Source organism: Cololabis saira, chromosome 21, assembly GCF_033807715.1.
Source record: "Cololabis saira isolate AMF1-May2022 chromosome 21, fColSai1.1, whole genome shotgun sequence".
NCBI lineage: Eukaryota > Metazoa > Chordata > Actinopteri > Beloniformes > Belonidae > Cololabis > Cololabis saira.
Genome location: NC_084607.1, coordinates 15,512,089 through 15,539,193, shown reverse-complemented (window position 1 = coordinate 15,539,193; position 27,105 = coordinate 15,512,089). Strand labels below are relative to the sequence as shown.

Sequence of the window (27,105 nt, the reverse complement as noted above, 5' to 3'; positions counted from 1 at the left end):
GTTGGTTTGATTCAAACAAACTCACGTTAAACCTTAATAAAACCAAGTTCATAATATTTGGAAAACGATTGATAAACTCACAAAAGAAACTTATGATAAATGACATAGAAATAGAGAGAGTAAATGAAATTAAATTTCTTGGAGTCATAATAGACAACAAATTATCCTGGAAGCCACATATACAGTACATTAAAGGCAAAATATCCAAATCAATTGCAATATTATACAAAGTCAAACACCTTCTTAATCAATCATCACTATACACCTTGTACTGCTCCTTCATACTTCCATATATGAGCTACTGTGTGGAAGTGTGGGGGAACACATATAAAACAAACACAGATACAATATTCAAACTTCAAAAAAGAGCAATAAGAATTGTAAATAATGCAGCCTTTAGAGAATCAACAAACCCACTCTTCATCAAACTGAGAACACTCAAATTCAAGGATCTGGTCGACTTCAAAACTTTACAAATCATGCATAAAGCAAATCATCATCAGTTGCCACAAGACATCCAGAAGTTGTTTCAAATAAAAGAAAATAAACACAATCTCAGGGGAATATGTAATTTTAAAAAACAACATGTACGAACAAACATCAAAACCCATTGTGTATCAGTGAAGGGAGTCAAATTGTGGAATAACTGTAAAGATGAAATGAAATCATGCAAATCACTAAGTAAGTTTAAACAAATCTTTAAAAACACTACTCTTAATGGATACAAAATGGAAATGGACACATGAACTGACAACCAATGACCAAAGTGCCTTGCTCAGCTGAACCACTTTTTCTTTTCTTTTCTGCTTTTCTTTTGAAGTTGTGTGAAATGATGAAACGGTAAAAACAGAACATTAGAAGGGGTAGGACTAGAAAAGTTTTTTGAAACTTCATCCTACACCCTTTCAAACAGGAAATATTTATTTACATATAGATTTGTCTCTTTAATTTGCTTTGTTTTGCTTATGGTTTTCTTTGTTGTTCTTTGTTTTTTGTTTTGTTTTTTTCGGTATATACATTTTATGCATTCTGATTATTTTGTTTTTGTTTTAACCTGTTTGAATAAATAAATAAATGAAATGAAAATTAGTTACTGTAGTTTGTTCACAATCAGATCAACACATAAAAACAAGCTTTCAGAAACACCATCATGTCATATTTGTGAGCTTCACCCAAAAAAACTTAAAAATGTAACTGTTGTGAAAAGGCGGAAATTCTGAATTTGACCCGAACAGGACCCGAATGAAGATAGCTGCCCCTCAACTGTTTCCTACACTGAGACTGGTAGGCTGGTAAATCCTTTAAACCTTCCTCGTGTTGGATTAAAAATGAGCAAGCTAAGGATGTAAAGTTTATGTTTTTTTAAGATTCAGGTAGTATTTCTGAACAAAAAATGAAAGAAATTTGTGACAGCAACAACAAAAATGTGGGAGTTATAAAAATTAATTTAAAAAAACATCAGAACGCATCGCTCAACTATCAACGGAAAAAAGGTTTCTCCATGTAGAACTACACAGAATTTAAGCATTTCATCATCTTAAATAAAAAACAACAATAAATTATAAAGATCAGTGAAATCTTTGGACACAAGACAGGAAACCATTGTTGAATTTAGATGATTCTGTGAAATCACCACATGAACTCAGCAAATTTTCATCAGTGAGCACAACTCATCACCGCATGAAGTTCAAACTCGACCATGGAAAGAAAAAAAAAAAGAAACAAGATCCAGAATAACGGTCTGCTAAACCTTTTCACTGGCATGCCTGCAGCAGCATAATCTGGTTCAGAAAAAAAGGGAATCTGATTAGCTAATGCTGTTGCTGTGAGACTTTCAGCAGTAAATGTAATCTATCTGAATGTTGTAATTTTACACAACCATCAGTTTTAAATGGTACATGAGGTACCCAGGGTATTCTGTAAAGTATGAAAGGTAAATCAACAAGAAACATGAGCAAGGTGTCAAAGATTTGAATCGATTTAACTGGACTTCCTTTTTGTTTTCTTCTTGAGGACGTTTCAATTTCCATCCAGGAGTGATCATCAGTCCAAACTGCCCGGAGTCTCAAGCTTTTAAGGTGTTCCAGTATAGTTCGGTGTTCAGACAGTTCATCCTTTTAGATAGGCCCAACACAGTCTAAAAACAGCAACGTGTTGTTCTCTGGTGGTCCACTGTGCTGAACTTGATGTTTCTGCCAACTGAGGCCTTTACTTCTTGGTTTTGGATTTTGACCCAGATGTCTCCCACATATCTACCTGTAGCATGGTGTTTTCTCTACTTTTCACTGCCTCCATGTAGATGTTGGCATCAGTGGTGGAGGTCCAGCAGGGTCCACATCTGGTCTGGAGTAGAAATTGGTCATGTCTTTTAGGGTTCCACTTTGCCCCAGCCGCTTCCTGACAATGCGTACAGCATCAGATGTTGAAAAAATGGTAAAATGCAGGTAAAAAGCGATGTGAGATCAAATGACACAATGGTTTCAGCTGGAGCCAGTCTCAGATGTTACCCACCACCGGAGATGTAATAATGGTGATATGTCTTCAAGAACGAAGAAAAAGGAAGTCGAGTTGCTTTGATTTAAGACTTTGAGAGTCACCATGACCTGGATGACTGAGAGTCTACACAAGCATACACAAGTTGTAAAGAAGGTTGAAGAAGGATGTACAAACACAAGACCAAAACTAAAGAACCAAATAAACCACAACAATTGAAAACCGAAAACCCTGGACCGTGACAAGATGATCCCCATCAGTCTCTAACTGTCTGGGGGAGATTTTCAGGCAGCTTGTACAGAACCATCAGTGCTGAAAGCTCCAGTTCGGGCCAGAAGTACAATATTTGGACAGTATTTTTTTTTTTTAATGATTTTGCCTTTATACGTAACATTATACAACACAGTTTTTGTTATTCAAGAAGGTTCACAAAAGTTCTCATATTAAAGTAAAAAAAAAACCCATCAACAACAAAAACTAGCATGGCCTAATCTAACTTTTCCTTTTCTTGAATGTTATCAGTGTTGTGTAATTCCTAAATGGTAACGGCTATATTCTTGTGAAACCTCTTAATGAAAGCTAAAAGAATACACTTTGATTACATTTTTATTGTTTAATTTCAAATCAGTTTTGGTGGTGTATCAAAGGAAAATCAGAACAACTATATCCCTGTTCAAACATCACTGGTACCAACTGTTTAAATGAGCTTTGGGGCAAATCACCGCCCATTTTATGACGATCACCTTTTAGTCAAAAGCACCTGGTATTTCAACTTGTCCCAGTTTTTAAATTACACTTGTAAGACTAATATGATAAAATGTGGTGTTTTCACTGTGAAATATCTTCACCAACAGCAAATCAGACCTTCAAAGATGAGCAGAGGTTTTTTATAAGCTTGATTTCTAGTAACATCTCCTTCCTCATCCCTTCCCCTCTGTGTGACGGCTGCTATGACTCATGTTTACAAATTTTCAAAATACTTTAGAATCTCCATTCTTCTGTTCACATATTATGACCCCACATTCTTTATGCTCTGATGTGGTGGAACAGGTGCACTGATGGGCGTGTTGAGCTGAACAGGAAGGTGTTTTTAAGGCACTCGAGAACCTTGTGTGCGCTAGAGTAGAGCTGTGGAATCATCGTCCAGAGATGGCTTGGCTCAGAGTGATCTATGTGGCAGCTGTGCTGAGTCTCCAGATACGAGGTAAGAACCAGTAAAAGTGTTCAGCCTGACCTGGTGGCAAGTGAGTGGTAAAAACTTTGTCAGATAAGATTACATGCAGTGGAATAAAAAAAGAAAACGACTTAATCCTCAGAGGTGAATGGAGAAAGAAAGTTAACTTCAGCCTTGTGATTATGTCAGCATTATTTCCTGGCTTTGCCCTGAGAGCCTAGAGAGTTGATGGTAGTTTAGATTTTGGGTGTAAGTCACCTGAGGGGAAATGTATTGAGTATTTTTTTTTGCAGGTTCTGAATCTTAACAACGAAGCGTGATGCTCAGTCGGGCTTTATTAGGTACACGCGTCTTTGGGATTTAGGTTTAAAAAGACTTACACTTAAGATTTAGTTTTACAGAAGTAAAACATGATTTCAGTTCATTTTCGTTTCCTTTTTATTTTCTCTAATGTTAGTTACATTTACATTTTTGTATATTATTATAGTTTTAAAAGTCTATTATCACTGTTTTATATGTACAGTATATTGCTCAATAACTTCTTGCAAAAACTGGATAATAATCATGTAGTTAAACATTATACCAGTAAATATTTTGAATGATATATTTTTTTTTTTATTGTTTAATGCTTTTTGGTGTGAAAAAAAGCCTTTATTGTCTGGTTTATTGTCAAATTTGTTTTGTATTTGGGAGATATTACCAAGTTATTATTATTATTGTTACTGTTTAATCCAAGTAGCTACATCTAGTTTCTTGGTCTGATTCTGTCGAGAGAGTGAAGAAAAGTCTATTATTGTTGCAAAACAATACAAGTGCCACATAAGATATACATATATAAAATGTGTCTTGTATATCTTGTATTTATTCCTTGTAAGATTCAAATATTCTTAAGGATTAAAAGAGATATATTCTTAACAAAAGAAGTAATTTTACTTTAAATCCAGCCATCTGAAAGTGTGTTATAATTGAGGATGAATTAGTGATTTCTACCTCTTTAAATCCCTCTAATTGATTCTAATTCAGTGGCGTGAACACAGGTTTGCTGAACAAAGCTCAGACACATGACTACAGTATGATTCGTCTGCTGTTATCCCAGGCTTCATAACTGAGTTGTGTTTGCAAAGCATTTACTGGGAGAAAAAGTCCAGAAGAGTCAGTGATGCAGGAGCATAGCGATATGTCCTTGTAGAAAAAGAAACCACTTTCAGCCGCAGTGGAATAATGGTACAGAACGAAAACAATAATACCCCCATAGAAAACTCTCAGAGAAGTTCAGAACTAAGCAGTAAAACGAGTCTGACTGGATGACAGGAACAGGGACATTGGGTTATTGATGTGCAGTGGGTGATAAGCAACAGACAGGTCTGTTAAAGTAACGTGGATTTGTGTAAAAGGCGGTTCTTTGAAGAGGAATTCACACATATATTAGCACCATATTTTTCTGATAAGGAAAAGCTACAACACAGAAAATTCTCTTAGCAAAGCTAACAAAGCTACTTTGACATTTACAACCCCAGTTTGGCGTGACGTCACATCCACAAATGCAGGTTAAAGCAGTAAATGTCGCCAATTTCTCAACCAAATTTCATCTAAAGTGGAATCAGGCAAAGTGGAAAACTGGTCTGATGAATTTAAATATGAAAGCATGGACGCTGCATACTTTGAAGTAAAGAGAGGGTGTTTTTTTTTATCCGCACTTCGTTCAAAAGTTTGCATCTCTGATGGGCTTCAGAGCAGGACTGGGCAATTCCTGGCCCTAGAGGGCCTGTGTCCTAGATGTTTCCCTGCTTCATCACACCCTAATACAATTGAGTGTGTCATTAATAAACTTGTACAGAGCTGAATGACAAGCTGAAAACAAGCTTTCATTTGAATTAGGTGTGTTAAAGCAGGGAAACATCTAAGTAGTACACCGAAAAGGAAACATTAATGTTGAGAGGCAAACAAGTTTTACGAGCACATTTATTTCCTTCTACACATTTTTCTTCACATTTTTCCAGGAAGGCCTTGCAGCAAGACAATGTACAAGAGTTTCTTTGTAGAAGAGTCGAGTACATCATAAAACAAAGAATACAATAAAGATTACCCACAACTGCTCAGCTACGACAAATCTCAAGAAGTTGCTTGTCTCAGTTCTCAATTGTGTATGGGCTGTTATCAAAAAAGAGAAGATACTACAGTGGTAAACATCACCACTTTTTTGAGACATCTTTCTGTCATTTAAAATAGCACTTTATATTTACTGTGCAATCGGGCAATCTGCAATATAATTACGCACCTAACACTTTAACACTTCAGCACTCTGCACTTTAATCAGCCCTTTGATACCTAATTTTAGCATTTAATATTACTGAAATTTGTATGGTCCCCTGACCCTTGGCCTGTTTGTTTCATGATCCACTATACTTTTCATTGTTTTTGCTTTTCTTTTCCTTTTCTGTCCTACTGTGTTTTTAAGGACATGCTTTCTCTCTTGTAATTGCTCCTCCTGCCTACTGGCCATGGAAGCTAACTGTTCTACTTGTCGTTACTGTTGTTTTACTGATTTTATTATTTTATGTTGTTGATATTAACCTGCCGAAGGGACTAAAGATGAAAATTAGCCGTTGGCTATAATCTTGCATATTTACATTTCATTAATATGTATTGTCCCTGTTATAAATAAAATAAACTAAAAAAAAAAAAAAAAATTTAATTCAAAACTTTTTCTAATGGTACAGTACACAGTACATTGTTCTGAATCAAATGTTGGTTAGTAAGATTTGCAAACTGTTGAAATCTGTTCTGATTAACATTTTTACACAGCATCCTACCTTTTTGGGAATCTGGGGTGTAAAAGAGTTATTAAAGAGTTATTTTTTTTCATTAAAGTTCTGATGTCATTGTAGAAGATTAATTCACCCCTGTAATTCTTAACATGGATTTATTGTTTACGTTTGGTATTTTCTCTTTTTCAGACTCTAAACCACAGCTGTCTGGTAAGTCTGAGTTTTTAGGAGGAATTATTCACCTTCTTTCCTTCGGTTTTATGTTCACAGATTAAAACTTACTGTTTGTTTGTTTGTTTTTTTACAAATGCAGAATCCCAGAAAGCAAATAAAATCAGTTAAATGTTTAAAAAAAAGAATCTGGTTTCCTCGTGACTAGTATTTGCAGTCTGTGAATCCATGGGCAGACAGGTAAATCAAGACTGTTTTCAATTTCTGTTTCTCTTCAGATTGTGGTCAGCCAGCTCTCAACACCAGGATTGTTGGAGGACAGGCTGCTCCTGCAGGCAGCTGGCCCTGGCAGGTCAGTCTGCACACCTCCGCTCACATCTGTGGAGGGAGCCTCATCAACAACCAGTGGGTGCTGACTGCCGCCCACTGTGTCAATGGGTGAGTAACAGGGTTAGAGATGACTGATCACTCTTAGAGCTTTACTGCTGATCGGCAGCGGTGGGCAGTAACGGAGTAAATTTACTTGAGTACTGTACTTAAGTACATATCCAGAGGATTTGTACTTTACTTGAGTATTAGATTTCTTTGGTACTTATTACTCTTACTTGAATAGATTTCCAAGACAAATATTTTTACTTTTACTTGAGTACATTTCTAGGAAGGCTGAAAAGTACTCGTTACTTTCAGGTCTGCTCTTTTTTCTTCTTCCCTAAAATCCTATTGGACACAAGCTGTTTTTGTCAAAGGAAGAGACCTATCACAGTGCACGCTCTCCACTGGGATGTAGGTAAAGCAGAAATACGTCAAGCCCCTCAAAACGATACCGCCAAAGTAGCCTGCGTTTGTCAAGACAGAGCTGCAACAAGTCAAGACAGAGCCGCAACAATGGCTACGCCTGCGTCAGGAGAAGAAAGACAATCCGCTGAGTCGTCTGAGTCTGATAATGAGCCGGACTCGGAGCAGGGACTTTCACAAAATCCTTGGCCGTATCTTAACTCAATGTTTGAGTTCGACCGAATAAAAAACGAGGGCAAAGACAAACCACAGACATTTACAACTTAAACTTTACAACTTAAATTAATTTAGAAAAAATATAGTAATTTACTGATGTGGAAAATAAGAAATTTAATCTTACTCTTACTCTTACTTTTACTTAAAGTAAATTTAAAAGCATTTACTTTTGGATACTTAAGTACCTTTAAAAGCAAGTACTTTTCTACTCTTACTCGAGTAATATTTTGACTGAGCTACTTTTACTTGTAACGGAGTAAATTTTGACCAGTAGTATTTGTACTCTTACTCAAGTACTGGGGTCGAGTACTCTGTCCACCTCTGCTGATCGGTCTGGGAATCAAGATATTCATGGCAAAACACAGACAACACAGACTGCACTTGCAGCTTACTAGTTGGAGAACTTTTTAAACAAAGTTTTATGTGAAAGATAGCACCATGTGATGAAAACCAGTTTCGGGCTTAAAATGTTGTGTTTTGTTTCTCTACTGATGATTTCAGACGCTCCCCATCACAAATTACAGTGTACCTGGGTCGTCAGAGTCAGGAGGGATTAAACCCCAACGAAGTGTCTCGATCAGTAACTCAGATAATCATTCATCCTGGCTACGACTCCGACACTTTCGACAATGACATCTCCCTCCTAAAGCTCTCTTCATCGGTAACCTTCAGCAACTACATCTCACCTGTCTGCCTGGCGGCCTCAGGCAGCACCTTCTTCAGCGGCGTTGACACCTGGATCACTGGCTGGGGCACCATTGGGAGTGGAGGTGGGTGAAAATTATAATAATCATCAAAGAAACCAAGTAACATTTGTGTTCAAAGAAAGTGTCACTATGTGCTGGAAATAATTTTACGGATAAAACGTTTAGATATTCATGTGTTTGCCATCAGAGATTACAAATTCAATGGGTTGTATGATGTTTATTAAACTTGATTTGTATCCCCTTAGTTGACCTCCCTTCCCCAAAGAACTTGATGGAAGTGGAGGTGCCAGTCGTGGGAAACAGACAGTGTAAGTGTAGTTATGGCGTGAATCAAATCACTGACAACATGATGTGTGCTGGATTAGAAGAAGGAGGAAAGGACTCTTGTCAGGTGATCATCTTTACCTGTTTAGATCAGATTTACTTGTTTTTTTCCTTCTTCACTCCCTGCTCACAACAAATTATCTTTGCTCTTAAAGGGAGACTCAGGAGGTCCACTGGTGAGCAAACAGGGCAGTCGTTGGATTCAAGGAGGAATTGTGAGTTTTGGAATAGGTTGTGCACAGCCTAACTTCCCAGGAGTCTACGCCAGAGTGTCCCAGTACGAGACCTGGATCAAAAACCAGATCAGCAGCAGCCAGCCAGGCTTCATTAGCTTCACGTCCAACGGGACTGACAGTGACCTCAGCGTTTCATGTCCAGGCCTGCCGCCTATTTCAACCACCACTGCTTCCACCACACCAAGCACTGCCTCACCTACTACAACCATCCTAACAACAAATACAAAGACCACAACTACAACTGCCACCACCACAACCACCCCATCATCAACAAAAATCATTATTACGACAGTTACAAACACCACCTCACCAGCCAGCTTTACCACCACAACTACATCAATCCCCACTTCACCAGCCAAAACAACCACCACCACAACCACTGCATCACCAACCACAACAACAACCACCACCACAACCACTGCATCACCAACCACAACAACAACCACCACCACAACCACTGCATCACCAACCACAACTACAACCACCACCACAACGCCCCCAACGACTCTCTCTCAAATCACATCGCCCAGACGTGAGTATTTATCATGTTCAGACTTTGTAAAAAATCTATTTCTATCTATTTGTGTACTCTGTATAACAGATGAATGTATATTATGATCTCTTAAAGCAGGAAAAAATACTTTTTTTCACGTTCAAACATCTTTTTTTATTATTTAAAGGAATAATTGGTTCAGTTGCTACAGACCAAACAAGAATAAATCTTAGAGAGCATTGTAAAAAAGACTATAATGCCCCCCTTATAGTCTTTTTTACAATGCTCTTGGGTAAAAAAAAAATTACAAAAATGTATTTGTGATGCTTTAAATGGAGCTACTGTTTACTCAAATCACAAGCATCCAAATTGTCTTGTGTGTTATTTTGTGCAAAATTCAGCCTGGCATCTATTGTAGCATTGATTACAAGTATTATTTTCTGTCTATGTGAGAGAGAGATTTAAGGAGCCTGCCTGTGGTTTTTCCCTCCAGCGTTGGTCTGTGGAAGAGCCCCACAGAATTCTCGTATTTCGGGTGGAAGTTCGGTGGCGAAGGCCGGTGTGTGGCCGTGGATGGCGAGCCTGCAGAAGGATGGGCGGCATGTGTGTGGTGGGACGCTGGTGGCTGTGGACTCTGTGATGAGCAATGCCAACTGCTTCCCAAGGTGACCAACGCATGTATTAAACCTATAAAGGTCCAGCCGTTGTTTTAAACTTGTGAGATGTTTTCAGTTAAAGCCGTCGTAGTTCAGCTCGTCTTCTCCCCCACAGCTCCCCCAATGCGTCTGAGTGGACGGTTGTGTTGGGTCGTTTGAGGCAGAATGGATCCAACCCCTTTGAGGTGTCGCTGAACGTGACCAACATCACCCTGAGTAACATGACGGGATCCAACATTGCACTGCTTAAACTGTCCACCCAGCCCACCCTGTCTGACTACATCCAGCCCATTTGTCTGGATGATGGAAAAACCTTCCCCGTGGGTTCAGTGTGCTGGACAGCTGGTTGGAGCTCCGGACAAGGAGGAGGTGAGTCCACAACACCAAGACTAAAACAACAGTCCTACATCAATGCACATCAGGGTGATTTAATCATTCCTGCTTTCTTATTTTTCCCGAAACTTTAGAAGAACAAGTCATGCAGGAATTGCAGACCTCAGTGTTAAATTGTGGGAATATATCAACAAGTGAGAGCATTTGTACAGGACTCTTTGCACTGGAGGAGGTAAGTGATGAGATTATGGATGACTAGTGTTTAACATTTCTAAATGTGTTGCTTCTGGCCAAAATTAGACCCCAAGATCTGTAAATGTTGGGGGAAACTTATCCCTGGTGACGACCGATTAAAAGATACTGGAAAGACAGAGATAGCCCTTTACTCAGGAATCCTCCTGGGAGCGCAGCAAGATGCAGAGTTAGCTTACTTATGGTACACTTTATGGGTTGTTGTTTTTTCCCTTCTTTTTTTGAGAATAGCAGGACGACTGTATACTGTTATATTGGACTCTATGGTGAAGACAGCTGATCATTATTGAGTTGTACCACATGACGGGAGGGAATACTGGACAGGCCCCAAGCACCATTAAGTTGACCTCTGGCATCAACAAGATGTTTTCACCCAGAGAACTCACACCACCTGAATAATAATATCAGTTTGAACTTCAGCAGTTTACCACGACCTTCTCTGCACACGTAGACGCTGTCATGAGGATGGCTGGTTAGATATTAGATTAGATTAGATACGGTATTTCTTTACTGCACAAGAAAACATTGTCTGTGAAGCACATTTTGCAGCCCATCAAAACTCATTGATTAAAGTTTCTTCTTGTTGCTCAGGGTGACTCTGGAAACCCGCTCATGTGTAAGTTGGACAGCGCTTGGTTCCAGGCAGTGGTTTTGTCATTTGCAAGCCCCTCCAGCAGGCAAAAACGAGAGGATAAAGTGATGGTCTTTGAAAAGCTGAGCCAATTTCAGAGCTTCTTAACTCGGTCACTGGGGACTTTCTTGTCCCCAACTTCCTCCAGCAATGTCACTGCCAACAACAGTACAAACACCAGCAGCGACTCGACCACCACCACCGCTGCCACCGCCAGCGGGGCTCACGCTCCTTTCTCCTTTTTCCACTGCATCAACCTCCTCATCCTCGCCTTGTGTCTCCACACCTTCTCAGAGGAGTTAATTGAACATCTTACATGATGAGACTCGCACAAACGAATTCAGGCAAACTTTGAATGACACTTACAAGGTTGTTTTTTTTTTTAATCTCATATGTAAAAATGCTTGTTTCTGCACTTATTACTAATACGTTGGAAAGTATATCACTGTGCTACTTTAATGGTAGCACCGGCATGATTTAAAGAATGTTAAAATGAAGACTTTTTGAAGATGCTTTTAGATGTATGGACTGGAAATTAATCCAGAAGTTTGTGTTGTCTGAAAGTCTTATCTATTATCTACCTACCTCAGATAATGCCATGAAAATGTTTTCTTTTAAACTAAAAGTAATTAATGTTAACAATATTCAAAATAAAACATTCTTATCTTTGTTGCAGTGTTTCTAAATTTAATGAGCGTTGTGTTTTTGATTTCACATTAATAAAAGCACTGCAAATTCACACTAAAGTTAACATTTGACATTAAACAAATTCAATGAAAAAGTGTGTTTACTCTAAAAGACAACCTACTCCTGTGCAGTTTTAGAGTTTGTGGTGAAAAATCTTAATTGGATTAAGGTATTTTCTTTGTATTTATTTAGGATAAACGTGTTTAAACTGAATTCCTTCCCTGTAAAGATCGACCCACAATGATGTGAGCAACTGAGAACTGCCAAACAGAAAATTATGAATTCATGTTACCACAGGTTTTAAAAGCTGTTGAATCATAGAGTATTTAGTTTTTCACACACTGCTTTGTGTTTAGATTTCTTTTTTTTTGTGAAATGAATAATAAAGTGTTGTAGTGGTAATTGACCAGATAATGTTCTAAACATAGTCAGGCACTGTGATTTGGTACTTTACTCTTGATGAATAAGACCTGTTTTGTTACAGCAGTTATATTAAATATTTTAATTCTTCTTGGAATTGCAGTATATGGAGAGACAATTTTGCACTGTATAATTTGTATTGTAATAACATTTTTGTTGTATCCTGTATTTTTATGTGGACAGAATTATTTAGAAGAATAAAGACAAATTCCAGATGTCATGATTGAAACAGCTGCTTCGATGTTCCTCGTCTTCAGTCCACTACCTCAGATACAAAATATGAAACTAGTGTTCAGAAAACATGTTTTCATATTGTGTATAAATCCAAAAAAGGAAAGAAAATTCAAATTAATTAAACCACTTTAGAAGCTTCAAATTTTAATAAAAAAACATACAAAAAGTGTATAACGAAATAAAAGTGTTTTTTTTTTTCAATAATCAGAGATAGATGAACATATCAGGGCACAAAGTGGAGTTTAGTGTCCAACGGTCTTCAGTATGTGGTCAGGCTGGAAATCAGTCTGCCAACCTCCACTACTCAGGGGTCCATGGCCTCCACCAGCATTTTTGTAAAGGTGTATCCGTGTTTTTATAGTTGCTATGAACTTCAGTGGAACAAACCTTCTGGAGCATCAGTCCTGAGCAGCAGACCAGACAGACATCAGCTCCACCACACTGTACCGTACTCAAACTTTAGGGTCACAGGGGTCTACCCGAGCAAATCCAAGCTCTCTTCAGGTGAAAGGTAGGGGTACACCCTGGACAGGTCACCAGTCCATCACAGTTCTTATAAATAGTGTTGTTAACTCAGTTTATTACAGTGGGGGAAAAACACTCTGGAAAATGAACAAGCTATAGTATTTGAGGCAGTAACAGGTTGATTTGAAGTGAGTAAAGGAGAAGAAGTCATGTCGATACACAACAACAAGAGGTTTAAGACCCGGATAATGAAGTCGGCCTGAGACTTCAATTCCAACTGTTCATGTCACCTTGTAACGTAAACTCTCAAACTAAAGGCATAAAATGAAAAGTGTGAAGTGCAAAAACATGTCCACCTTTGTCCTTTACTTGATCCGGATCTCCAAGCAGAAACAGCTGAAGTCTTCACACGCCGGAGGCTGACAGGCGCAGGAACAGTCCATGTTGGCACACTGTGGGGGGTTGGAGAGGGGGGAAGGGGTTTTAAAAATACAGCAGTGCACCAAGAAGAAAGAGAGCTGACTGCTCAAATTCAAAAAATAAGAAAAAAATAAGTGGTATTGCTTAAATTAAGATCACCAATAATTAATCAAGCCTTCCCTGCACCTATAAGGGTGTTTTTTTTCTCGCATGGTCTGAATATAAAAGAGCTTACATTCAAACATTTTTTCTATAAATATTTTACAGTTCTGTGAAGCTCCAGTTTGCAGCAGGTGGAGACAGAGAATCCACACATAAATTAAGGACTATGATCATTCCTTCCTAAAAAATGTTGCAGATTATTTTAAGCACCCAAAATGCCCTCATTTTACACACATCTCTTCCTGATTGGGAACCCCTCTGACACAAACAAAAAAACCAAACCCAAAACTATTTGGGACTGTTTTCAGAAAATGTGTTGAAGCGTATGAAAGTATGAAAACTCAACAGGTTTTCAAATTACAGCGTTATTTGAGTATGTTTTGTTTTGATTTTGCTTTGTTTTGCCATTTAACAATTAATGTCTCCCTTCATTAACTGTGCTTAACTTCTTGTCTAATCAATTGTACCATGTGTTGAACTTGAGAATTTTATTTCTGTCATCTGAACAAATATTTAACTAAATTTCTTAATTTTATAGTCCGTACCACAATGAAACCCTTAATGAATCCAAAAGATGATGAATATCCAAAGAAAGATAAAGGAATGTGTCTCTTGTAGAGCAGAGAGATGTATGTTTTACCCTTCCTGTAACTCTAAACTTGTTTATCTGGTCTATATTTAGTTGTTGATGAAGTTTCTGATAAAAACTACAAGGTATTTGGTATTAATTGTAAGAGGGAAACATTTGTTTTTCATGTGAACTTGTTAAAGCCCTATTAGGCTCGCCTTCCTGGTTCTGTGGAGGAAGTTAAACTGGTGGTTGCCGCTGAAACTAGGGGTGTGAGAGGTCCCAGGTTTAGTTCCTGAATGAGCCCCAGTTATTACCAACTTGGCTCAAGTTATCAAAAATAGATCAGTCCACAAAAATATACTTATTCATTCAATTCAAGTGTATTGGGTAAATTACAAGCCCATTCATTGCAGTGTAATGAATGGATGCAAAAGCGTACCATCACAGACAAGTTCCATCAACAACTGACCATCAATAGTGATTTTCTAAAATAGTTTTCATTGTTGGATTTCCCTGCAGCTTCTACATCACAGCTACCAGGAAAGTAGTAAAATGGATTGTGGAAATGTTTACATGATTTTATTTGTGAGTTAGGTGATCAAGCCTCCTCTGATGGAAGCATAATGTTGACTTGTTTAAAGGTTTACTTACGGATGGTGAACAGCATGAGTTAGGCAGGAACGAGCGGATGGTTGGCATGCGGTAGTTACACGTTTCAGCCAGTCTGTAGCATTGCTCACAGAGAGAAACACGTGGACAACAATCAGTGCAATCTGAAGAACAGCGGTCCTGCAGGAAAGAGAACAATGTCAGATAGGTTTTATTACTTTGGTCCTTTGTTTTTTCTATACAATTACAGACATCAAATCTCACTAATGAAGTAGGAACATAAACATTCTTCCTCCCCTCAAATTCAGCTGCTGTCCACTCATGGTCTACATTGTGGTATTGACTGAGTTCATATCCATCGTTTGCATCCTTAGTATACAGTATTACAGATACAGCATCTCCTTTCAGTAGAACATAATACATTGTCACTGGATGCCTTCCTCTTACTCTGATTTTTCTTTTTAGTACATCTACCTGCACAGAACATTGAAGGCATGGTTTAAAGTATTTTGCAAAAATACTACAAAATTACTTTCAAGCATGATAGAGAAAATATTTTCATTTAAAAAATATAAATTTTATTATAAGAACTTCTACAAATCCATACATAAATCCAACAAACGCCGCAGGTGGATCAGTCATCTCATCTGTGAGCCCTGGATTATCTTCCTGGTTACACAAGTGAAACTAATATCTTTAAAGTTCCTGAGAACTGAAAAGAAGTATGCTGTTTGTGTTTGGTTCTTTATATTTTACATTCGCTTCAATTAAAAATTCGCACCATCCACCTTGTCTGTTATAACCCTAACCATTTATATTCACAATTTGACGAAGCCTTCCTAAAACAAAAAAGTTGCTGTAAATCCAATAATTACTTCTTGGAATTCTTATTAGTTATTGATCTTCAATAAAACAAAAACAAGTTGTGTCAAGTTTATGTCTATAGCTCATTTAAAACAACCTCAGTCCACCAAAATGCTGAAGCATATCCAAATCCCCAAATCAACAATAAAAATAAGCAAATATATCTAAATAAAGGCATAAAAACAGAGCAAACATAAATGTATTTTAAAATTTTAGGAAAAACAATTCTAAAATTTCTTTTAGAATTTCAGAGAAACAAAACCTGTTGAGGAAAAAAACAAATGTAATGGTGAAATATAGTGCAAAACTGATCATATAAGAATAATTAGCCATAATTTATGATTTCACTGTGACCTTAAATATTAATGCCAGTTTTAAAATTCAAATCTTTACCACCATCCATTCTCTTCAGTTTATCATGTACATTCTAACACCTGCTTCAAAACCAACACACACATTTGCCATTTTACAAAGTTCAGTAAGAAAAAACTCTCAGCTCATTAACAATAACCGGGTCAGCAGCACCAACCTTGAGGCAGTGTCGGATCCAGAGCCCAGTCCCCAGGAGGATCATGTAAAGACTTGCAACGATCAACATCACTGCTGGAAGAGGGATGGCCAGCTCCCAAACAGCCAACACCTGAGAGAAAAGGGCCAAAAAATAAAAATAAATAAAACCCCTGAACAGACAACTGCAATCATGTTCATATCAAATATAATTTCTTACTTTCATCGTGTAGCTCCGTGGAGAAAACTTTAACTGTCACAAGACTCTCACGGACCACTGACTGGGGGAAAAAAAGTTAAAACTTCGTTATTAATCTGTTTTTTCCTTTTGTTTTCCTTGGTTTTACTGACAAATAGGACTTTAAAATCTTACTGCTGGTCTACAAAGCACTGAATGGTCTTGGACCAAAATAAAAGCTGGATCTGTTAGTTCCTATGAAGCTCCCAGACCCCTGAGGTTCATCTGGATCTGGTTTGTTGTGGTTCCCAAGAACCAGAACCAAGCAAGGTGAGGCAGCGTTCAGTTATTCTGCTCCTCACCGGTGGAACAAACTTCCTGTAGACCTGAGGTCTGCTCCAACTATCAGCTCCTTTAAATCAGGCCTAAAAACATTACTGTTTACTGAAGCGTACTCCTAAATTAAATACTTACCTGCTGTACTCTACTGCCCTTATTTTTAACAACTTGTGCTTTCTATTATTTGACTTCTTTTCTTATCATTTTATTCATAATTTTATTTCATTTTATTTGTTATTTACTGTCTAATTATGTCTTGCCGCTTTTAATGTCGATGTAAAGCACTTTGAATTACCTTGTGTTGAATTGTGCTATATAAATAAACTTGCCTTGCCTAAATGTTATGGGTTTTATCATTATTATTATTACGGTAGCTTTATTTTTATTTATTTGTCAGTTTGTAAAACATCTACTGTAAATCTATATCTCTATGTACCAATCCCTATGGGATTATCAAAGTATTTCTTATTTCACTTTAATTTTGTTTCTTTATTTTATGTTAATAAATGGTTTCAGTCAAACATTTTCTCTGATGCCTTAATATAAATATTACAATACACCCTGCCTTGTAATCAGGTTCTTTTCAGCATGTTTGAGCTTGTTTGTACGTCTTTGTTTTCAGTGCTGACTAGTATTAACTTAATTGCTCCTCTTGTCTCTGAGATTGTGCTGCTGAGTGAGCATTTAGTTTATTTTTGGTCAGTTTGTGTGTCTTTGCAGTAACTGTCTGTACTGTCAAAGTAGTGTACGTACACAGCAAATAATCCATCTCAAGTACAACAGTAATATACACCTGTGCCTGGCCAAATAAAAAGTCACCACCTGGATTTATGACATAGCTAAGAGCCTCCTGTGTGGGAAAGTAAAATATAAGATGTTTCAAAATGAGTGATTAGTTTTGAATAGAGATTAAGATGTTTTGGTCCTGGTCCAAAGTTGTCTAACTGCTAACAAAATAAAGACTTAAGAAATCACAAATCGTGTTTCATACACTCCTTACCATCTATGACATTATTTAATCAAGGCTTGAAAGGTGTAAATACTGTGAATATGATTGCCACATGACCTGAGGTCATCAGAATGAAAGAAAAAGTCATGAAATGTCGCTATTTTACATTTTGCCTAATTGAATGCAGGTTTCAAAAAGCATAAACAGTGTTTTATATATTGTTATTTATATGACACACGTAGATATATATAAAAGCATATATATTATATATCTTTTTGGTCGTTTTTTCTAGACCTGATTTAAGACGTTTCACAGCTCTAAGATTTTTCTGAGTCTTACAATATTAGAAAGAAAAAACGTATAAAAATGAGGAACACCATAAAATGATCATTAAAGTTTTAAGAGTGACACAGTGCCCACGTACTGAAGTCGCTAAACCGCTGCTAGCAGTAGTTTCTCCAAAACAACCCAGACTGGTTCGGAAACATTTAAAAAAAAAAAAAACTTACCATCTGAACTCCCGCCCTTTTATCGGCCTATAAATAATATTTGTGATCTTCAGCACACCTTTAGTTATGTCTGATAAGGTCATCCAGTTATAATCGCAAAGTAAATCTGAAAAACAGCATGTTAGACTCGGGTAAATGGAAACATGGAAACCGTCGAGGTTCCTGGTGTGGCGGCGCCAGCTGCGTTGCCATGGACACTGACGGATCCCCGGAAGGGACAAATTACTCAAAAGTAGCGTCCCTGTACGTTATTAGTATTCATTGATTAGAAGATATTTCCCTTTTTAACCAGAATATTTTTCTCAAAATAGGTTTCAGTTGTTCATCCTCAAAGACTCAAGAGAAAAACCCATAAAATCTTCAAAATGTATTAAAAAAAAACCTACACTAATCTTTTTTTTTTTTAATCTTTGTTCAGTAGATGTATAATTATCTACATTTTTGAATGCAGTTTTTTAGTTTTAATATATATTCTAATATGCTATTCCTTTCCTGACCCATTCTGTATAAAACTGCACTTAATTGCTCATATATACACACACACACACATAAAAATAATTTTGCAGCCTCTCCTACTGTGAACAAGGGTTTGGTTTTCTGTTGTAGACTCCTGTTTGAAACTGAATTTTTTTTAGCATTTAAGCCAAAAGTGCTTCTGCCAATTCACAAGTAAAACCACCCACGCAGGACAGGCTTCAACTGCTCAAGTTTTATTGAACCAAATGAGGAATTTCCAAAACAAACCATCACCTCTGTTGCCATTACTTGTTAAACATCACAACAGATTATTGCATTACAGGACATTTTAGAGTTGTGTCCTTCAGTATCCGCTTGGTACCAAAGTGATTGGACCAAAGAAAGCTAGTCAAGCACCAAGACTCTCCTCACTTAAAAAAAAAAAATTCTGACTTTCACTTTCCCTCATCCTGGTATAATCACAGTGAATAATCAGACTTTATTACAGGCCACACTTTGATCAAAGTGGGAGTACCACCGAATGCTCAAGTTTGATACTGTGGTATGGGGAGGGAGAAAAAAAGCTTAAAAAAAATGGAATGAAAATGGTAAATGCTCTGATTCAGACATCCCTGCCCAAACGAGAACTGGCACACCAGGGGAACTTTAGTACAAAAGTTAAAACAGCTCTTGATGGCAAGTATGTAAAACTCCTTAACTGCAGCCACTCAAATGTCCCCTTCCATCTGCAGTCTTTTTTTTTTTTTAAACCCATGATATAGCATTTGAAGTGCAACCCTCCTTTGCACACACCCCACCCTCACCCCATGACAACACTCCAATACATTATGGAGACTCATCGTTTTATTGAAACACCTTTAAATACAAAACAAAAACATTACATGAAACTGCGCCTCGTTGCGGCACAAGACCTAAAAAGAAAAAAGGAAATAAAACGCAAGGGACATGGAGGAAATGTGAGTGGGAGGGTCATCACCACTCATCCCTGATGTGTGGAGCTGCAGTGGTGTGTCTTTGTGAGCGCAAGCCTGCCCCCTGGTGTTGTAGGGGAACAGTGGTGTTACAGAGTCCCATGTTATTCAGAGGTAATTCACGTGTTACTTAATAGGAGCTGGGGGGACTGCAGAAGGGGAGAGAAGGGGGAGGAAGAGCAACAGCAGAGCATAGGAAAAGGGGGAAGAGGGTTGGGGTGGGGCACTTAATGGCCTTCCAGGACAGAAGGGGAGAGGGCTGCTGGCAGCTCCTAAAAGCCGTGGACTTTGAGCTGCTCCTCCTTGGCCAGGTCAATCTGCAAACAGAAAATCAATGTTTTAAAAATTACACTACAAATGTGACAAAAAAGTGAATCAATTTCAGTAAAGGCAAGTGAACAAGAAAAATTTTCATAAAAAAAAATACCTCAATCAAGAACTGGCAGATATTCTTGCGCTGGTCACCCTGAAGTTGGATTACTTCACCATACTCTGGGTGCTCAATCACTGTCCCATTGCAGGCGAACTTCTGTTAGAAGAAAGCACGAAAAAAATCAAATGTTAGACAATAGTTGGAATGCTCCCGCAACAGATTGATTGTTCCGATTATTGTTGATAATCGAACCCCCACCCTCATGCATTACCTTCTTGAAGGCCTTGACTAGCTTCTTCTTGTCATAGTCGGCCGAGATGCCCTGGACAGTAGTGAGGGTCTTCCTGCCGTTCCGCTGCTGGATTCTTATGTGGATGTAGTCCTCTGTCCCGGCTGGGAGTCGATCATCACCCTTAGTTGCATCAGCAAAGGGGTCTGAGGGGGACAAGGAAAGAAAAAAAAAAAATTACATTCAAAGTTTTGCATTTCAGAATCACATCGCGGCCACAAAGATAAGAAAATAAGTTTAGTCAGGCGTTAACTCCCGATTTAATTTCAAAAGGGCGTCGCACTGAAGCCTGAATTATGGTTCTGCGTTAAATCGACGCAGAGGTTGCGCGTCGCCGCGTACCCTACGCCGTAGGCTCTGCGTCGGTGTAACGCGGAACCATAAATCAGGCTTTAAACTGCGCACACACACATGCAAACCGCACAGCCGCTAAAAAGACCTTTATTCCGCAAACACGGAACGCCACATCAGTTGTAGATCTTTATAGATTAGTTAGGACCTTATTTTCTTACAATTTTTTTACATATTTTTTTAAATATGCTAGTTTAAATTTTTTTTTTTTTTTAACAATACGCTACCGCGTTGAGTGCGTTTGGGCCTAATGGCGGTTGTTTTAACGCTAAGGCAACTTAAAAATCAATTTAAATCTAAAAGTTTCGATGCAATCTGAATAATCGGAACCGTTTCGAGAAGGACCAAACGTGAAAGTAAAATAAAGGCTTAACGTGATTGTAGCTCTCGCCCATCCCCCACCCCGGGTCTTCTTTCAGCTCGACGGTTTTCACTCACCAAAGGTTTGGAGGTTCTGAATAGCGGACATACGATAAGATTTGCTTTCCTTTCGGATAGTGACTTGGATAACAAGCTGATCGTCGGCTAAGTTCAGTTTTTGTGTCGGTTATTTGTCGGTTTGATCTCCTCACGGGACGACGGTCGACTCGGGTCCACTGGCTCTCACAAAATGGAGGTCGTTCACCGCGCAGGCGGTGGAAAACAAGCCTTTATAGCCCCGCCCAGAAACCGCCAGGCCCCGCCCACTAACGTGCCGACGTGATGACGACACCGGCCGCGCCTTACGTTTCACAAAGGTGACGTCACCATATCAAATAATTTTGCCATCGTGGTGTAGGCAGTACTCGAGTTGAGGGGGGATGTATCATGTACGACGGAGTATTAGGGCCAAACTAAGACAAAAAAATAGGAAATTACGAGAATAAAGTCGTAAAATTATGAGAATAAAGTCATAGCCTAAAGTTACGGGAATAAAGTCGTAATATTATGACTTTATTCTTGCAACAATATGACTTTAATCTTGTAATTTTACGACTTTATTCTCGTAATATTACGACTTTATTCTCGTAATATTACGACTTTATTCTCATAATATTACGACTTTATTCTCGCAACATTAAACTATGACTTTATTCTCGTAATTTTACAACTTTATTCTCGTAATATTACGACTTCATTCTCGTAATATTACGACTTCATTCTCGTAATATTACGACATTATTCTCATAATATTACGACTTTATTCTCGCAACATTAGGCTATGACTTTATTCTCGTAATTTTACGACTTTATTCTCCTAATATTACGACTTTATTCTCGTAATATTACGACTTTATTCTCATAATATTACGACTTTATTCTCGCAAAATTAGGCTATGACTTTATTCTCGTAATTTTACGAGTTTATTCTCGTAATATTACGACTTTATTCTTGTAATTTTACGACTTTATTCTCGTAATTTCCAATTTTTTTTGTCTTAGTTTGGCCCTAATATAAAAACGGTCCAAATCATCCCCCCTGAAATAAAAACGGTCCAAATCATCCCCCCTGAAATAAAAACGGTCCAAATCATCCCCCCTGAAATAAAAACGGTCCAAATCACCCCCCCAGTAAAACTGCCACCCCCCCTTTCCATCCCTTATGTCATTTCATCAATGAATGTGGTTTTACTGCTATTTCAAGATTTAGAGTCATCACCAGGAAAATAACACCAGAAAAATAACTTATTTGACCATTTTCACCTGTTTCAAGTAAATTTTCACTTGAAATAAGTAGGAAAATCTGCCAGTGGGACAAGATTTATTTTCTCATTACAAGCAAAAAAATCTTGTTCCACTGGCAGATTTTTCTACTTATTTCAAGTGAAAATCTACTTGAAACAGTTGAAAATTGTTGTTTTTTCCAGTTATGAGTCTTGTTTTAAGTGTAATGAGATTTATTTACTAAAATGAGACATTTTAACTAGAAATAAGACAAATATTCTTGTTAAGATTTTTTGCAGTGATCCATTTTACTTATCCTGTGAAGGACAGAGTCATATTGATAAGTTCAGAAAAGTGTTTTTTATTGTTGTGTTTTGATGTATTTGATGTAAGCCCAGTTGATATTTAAAGCTTACAGAAGGCTGCATTTAACTGCTGCTATGTCATTCCTGCAGTATTTCTGCAGGTGTTTTGGTCAGTGCTATTATTTGTAATATATCATATTATTTGTAATCAGCACAAATTATCTGTCCCCATATGATAAAATCCACCATCCCCCTTGATTTTTTTTTACAACTCGAGTACTAGGTGTAGGGGAAATTAATGGGTGGAGAAATGTGTCATGTGTGATAAAAGAGTTTCAGCTAAAATGAAAGGAAAGGTGTACAAAACTTGGGTGAGACCAGGGATGTTGTTTGATCTAGAGACAGTGGGGAAAAGACAGGAGGCAGAGCTGGAGATAGCAGAGATGAAGATGCTGAGGTTCTCTGTGGGAGTGACCAGACTGGATAGGATCAGGAATGAGAACATCAGAGGGACAGCACATGTTAGAGGCTTTGGAGATAAAGTCAGGGAGGCCAGACTGAGATGGTTCGGACACGTCCAGAGGAGAGATAGTGAATATATTGGTAGAAGGATGCTGAGTTTTGAACTGCCAGGCAGGAGGCCCAGAGGAAGACCAAAGAGGAGGTTTATAGATGTAGTGAAAGAGGACGTGAAGGTAGTTGGGGTAAGAGAAGAGGATGCAGAAGACAGCTGCAGATGGAGGCAACTGATTCGCTGTGGTGACCCCTGAAGTGAAAAGCCGAAAGGAGAAGAAGAAAAAGAAGAAGAAGGTGTAGGGAAATGTATAAAATAATATTTGAGGAATTTTTGCATATATATTTTTTTTAAAACATGTGTTTATTAGTCTTTTGTTTGCAATTTACAGCAAAAAAAGCAAGACATTCTTACCATACCTGTCAAGTCTCCCATTTTGGCCGGGAAACTACCGTATTTTACACCTCTTTCCCACCGTCCTCCCGTATTAGTATTTTCCCGTAAATTTCTCATTTGATAATATAATAATTTTGAAACAACAAACTGAATTGCCACTAACCTCGCGGGAACTGCCACCTGCTGTAGCCTGGTTGGCAGGCTCGCAAGGTTAGTGGAGACTACGGGAGCAAACTTGGAGCAACAAATCAGATGGATGGATGTAATAAGAAAGAGGAGGCATTTCAATGTGTATATAAACTGAAAATATTTAAAATAAATAAGTGTGCGTTTTCATTTAGGCTGTATTATAGGAATCACAAACAAGATGGTCCACAGCATTTCAATGTCTACAAAGGTCGGCCTATCAGATTCTGAGCACATAATTGTAGTTTGAGTGGTTGATAGGTAGTTTTCGTAAATCTGTCTTAAAATGTAATACTGGACCTCGGTTGGGCCGGTGGGACCCTTATTTTTAAATCCAAAACTTGACAGCTATGATTCTTATAGGCAAGACAACACAGAAAAAATATATATATATATATCTTTAAACAAAACACATGAGTCCCAGGCCCTCTGAAGCTTCTGCCACATCTAGCGTCTTTGTATTTACACACAAAATCACAGTATTAAATAACATTCTTTTATTTGTGTCATCGTCTGTCACTTAAGTGTTGTGGAGAATATTGGAGTCCGGTTCTTGGATTAATATAAACACTCAGAGGAGCAGCAGAGCAAAAAAAATATATATATACACACACACACACACACACACACACAGCTCACAATACAGATCAGTATCACTCAAATCAGGTGAAGAATCAAGAAATGATAATTAATGCACCACGGGTAACTTTGTCCAGAGATAAGTTGAACAGAATGTATTTCATACTCAGCTTGCAGCATGTCATTACACAGCTTTATGGAGAAACAATTATATGCACAAGGTACTGGTACTCCTGTTAGGCTCACTCGAGAATAGAAATAGCCAAATGTGCCAGGGACCCCAAAAGCAAAGACACTGAGACTGAAGTTGCAAACAAAGGATTTAATGAGTAAACTCAGTCCGGGGGAGGTGGACGGTGGAGCGGGGAGACGCTGGATTGACTGGAGGGAGCCTGGAACACAAGGAAAGAACAGTTAGGACCAAAAATAGCAGATCTACAAAATCTCAGACACCAGAGCCTAAACTTTCTGCTGCAGATACTTGCCACAGTAGTCAACGTCTAAGCGTTGAGCGTTGTCTCTCAGCAGCTTATGAAGGCAGCCCTTGATCATGATGGTGGAGCAGCTGGGCTGATTGGAATCCGCCACAGCTGTGCTGGCTGCTGGCTGAGGGGCTCGTGGCACAACAACTCCCCTGCTATAGCACCAAAAACATCTTTTTTCAAGTTTTCAGTTTTCAGAGACTTTTCGTTTGCAGGTTGCTTAAAGTCCTGACATGTTTTTGGGCCGCTCTGCTCTCACAGTCTGATTTAGAAATTCGTCTTTTAATGATGCATATGAAGCTGTAATAATAAAAATAATACACAGGACTACCATTTAAAATAAATTTAGTGAAAACTGTGTGCACCAGTGCTTTATGAACGGGTACTATCAGCATTTATAATGTGGTATGAGAAAAGTTAACAATTATGACAATAAAATGTAAATTCAATCCATTTCTGTCCTTTTTGTCTTCCAGCTGAGGTTTCACTGAGCCTGAATCCATTAAGTCGGTTTAATTTAACCACACCTCCTAATACAAGTGTTGTATTCTGAGTATCGTTGATATAGTGCACTTTATTTATAACTCTTTAACAGTGGAAAAAGTCACACATAAAAAAAAAAAAAGTTCCAGATTTCATATAAACACAGATGGATGGCAGTGAGCAAGTATTGAAAGCCCCTTAAATTTCTGCATTCATCAATACTGTGACCTTGAGGGTTATGGCAATAAATATGGCAATATGAAAATGAAAAAATAAACATGAAAAGAGCAAACAAGCTATTCTGTTGACACCAGTGAGGAAAAGGTCCACAATTTTTGACTTCCAAAGCAAGTAAGATGACATTTTTGCCATTTCAACATCCCATTGATGTGTTTCAAGTGATTTGAAGAACACAGTCCAGTCTGTTGGTCCTTCATATGCAATTGATTTTGTTTTTCTGGGTTTTGATTGCGGTCTCCAACCAACCAAGTTCTTCAATTCAATTCTATTCAATTTATATAGCGTCTATTACAACAGAAGCGCTTTCCAGAGACCCAGTACATGATCCCCGAACAATTATTATACAGTTGTGTGAAAAAGTGTTTGCCCCCTTCCTGATTTCTTATTTTTGTGCATGTTTGTCACACTTAAATGTTTCAGATCATCAAACAAATTTTAATATTAGACAAAGACAACACAAGTAAAAACAAAATCCAGTTTTTAAATGAAGGTTTTTATTATTAAGGGGGAAAAAATCTAAACCTAAATGGTCCTTTGTGAAAAGTGATTGCAAGTCCACCTCTGAATGGCTTAAGAAAAACAAAATCAAGACTTTGGAGTGGCCTAGTCAAAGTCCCGACCTGAATCCGACTGAGATGCTGTGATAGAGATGCTGTGGCGTGACCTTAAAAAGGTGGTTCATGCTCGAAAACCCTCCAATGTGGCTGAATTACAACAATTCTGCAAAGATGAGAGGACCAAAATTCCTCCACAGCGCTGTAAAAGACTCTTTGCCAGTTATCGCAAACATTTGATTGCAGTTGTTCCTGTTAAGGGTGGCTCGACCAGTTATTAGGTTTAGGGGGCAATCACTTTTTCACACAAGGCCATGTAGGTTTGGATTTTTCTTTCCCCTTAATAATCTTCATTTAAAACTGCATTTTGTGTTTACTTGTGTTATTTTTGTCTAATATTTAAATTTGTTTGATGATCTGAAACATTTAAGTGTGACAAACATGCAAAAAAAAAAAAATCAGGAAGGGGGGACACACTTTTTCATACAACTGTATAAACATAACATAAACAATGGCAGGTAAAAACTCCCCTAGTGGCCCAACAGTGGCAAGGAAAAACTCCCCTTTTAGAAGGGAAGAAACCTTGAGCCGGACCTGGCTCATAAGGAGGGGCCCTCCTGTCGGAGACCAGCTGGGCAGAGCAGGAAAAGAGAAAACAGACAGAGAGAATGAAGAACAGAGAAAGGAGAGACACAGACACAGTGGCTAACTGGTGCACTACAGGGATGACTATATAAACAGATGTAGACAGCAGACACTGAGGTGGTTCAATATCCAATATCCAATATCCACTAAAATATCAAGGAGGTCTTGAACTTTAATAATAATTCATTTTTTACTTCTTTTGTGCACATTTACACATTTTATATGCAAATAATGGTCAACTGTAGGCATTTAAAGTGATGATGAAGGCTATCATCCTCCTGTCCCCTTATCTTCTGTTCATCAGAAGTCATTTATAAAGTGACTGACTCATTCTGACTTTTCTTCTGCAGCTTCAGGTGCAGTCTTTTCTAGTCCAGTTTCCTTCTGAGTCTTCCTTCGCCCACGTCCGCGGAGGCCCTGTTCGTTCAAACAGCGCTTCACAGTAGATGTGTG

At 38.1% G+C, this 27,105-nt stretch overlaps 3 protein-coding genes across 3 annotated transcripts; 1 reads left to right on the top strand and 2 right to left on the bottom strand.

Annotated features, from left to right (window-relative positions):
- The first annotated feature begins 3,605 nt into the window (after positions 1 to 3,605).
- On the top strand, positions 3,606 to 12,718 carry LOC133422232 (transmembrane protease serine 9-like). Its single transcript, XM_061712177.1, has 10 exons — positions 3,606 to 3,697; positions 6,625 to 6,645; positions 6,885 to 7,044; positions 8,119 to 8,387; positions 8,570 to 8,715; positions 8,804 to 9,093; positions 9,866 to 10,042; positions 10,149 to 10,402; positions 10,501 to 10,598; positions 11,210 to 12,718. Exons 1-10 carry the CDS (start codon positions 3,643 to 3,645, stop codon positions 11,567 to 11,569), a joined length of 1,830 nt encoding a protein of 609 aa, XP_061568161.1. The 5' UTR covers positions 3,606 to 3,642; the 3' UTR covers positions 11,570 to 12,718.
- Positions 12,719 to 12,785: 67 nt separating this feature from the next.
- si:ch211-198p11.6 (keratin-associated protein 5-4) lies at positions 12,786 to 18,349 on the bottom strand. Its single transcript, XM_061712176.1, has 5 exons — positions 18,164 to 18,349; positions 16,409 to 16,469; positions 16,211 to 16,321; positions 14,860 to 14,997; positions 12,786 to 13,507 (listed from the first exon to the last, which is right to left on the bottom strand). Exons 2-5 carry the CDS (start codon positions 16,412 to 16,414, stop codon positions 13,421 to 13,423), a joined length of 342 nt encoding a protein of 113 aa, XP_061568160.1. The 5' UTR covers positions 16,415 to 16,469; positions 18,164 to 18,349; the 3' UTR covers positions 12,786 to 13,420.
- Positions 18,350 to 19,465: 1,116 nt separating this feature from the next.
- Positions 19,466 to 21,253, bottom strand: LOC133422230 (eukaryotic translation initiation factor 1b). Its single transcript, XM_061712175.1, has 4 exons — positions 21,063 to 21,253; positions 20,256 to 20,419; positions 20,039 to 20,140; positions 19,466 to 19,928 (listed from the first exon to the last, which is right to left on the bottom strand). Exons 1-4 carry the CDS (start codon positions 21,091 to 21,093, stop codon positions 19,884 to 19,886), a joined length of 342 nt encoding a protein of 113 aa, XP_061568159.1. The 5' UTR covers positions 21,094 to 21,253; the 3' UTR covers positions 19,466 to 19,883.
- Positions 21,254 to 27,105: the final 5,852 nt, after the last annotated feature.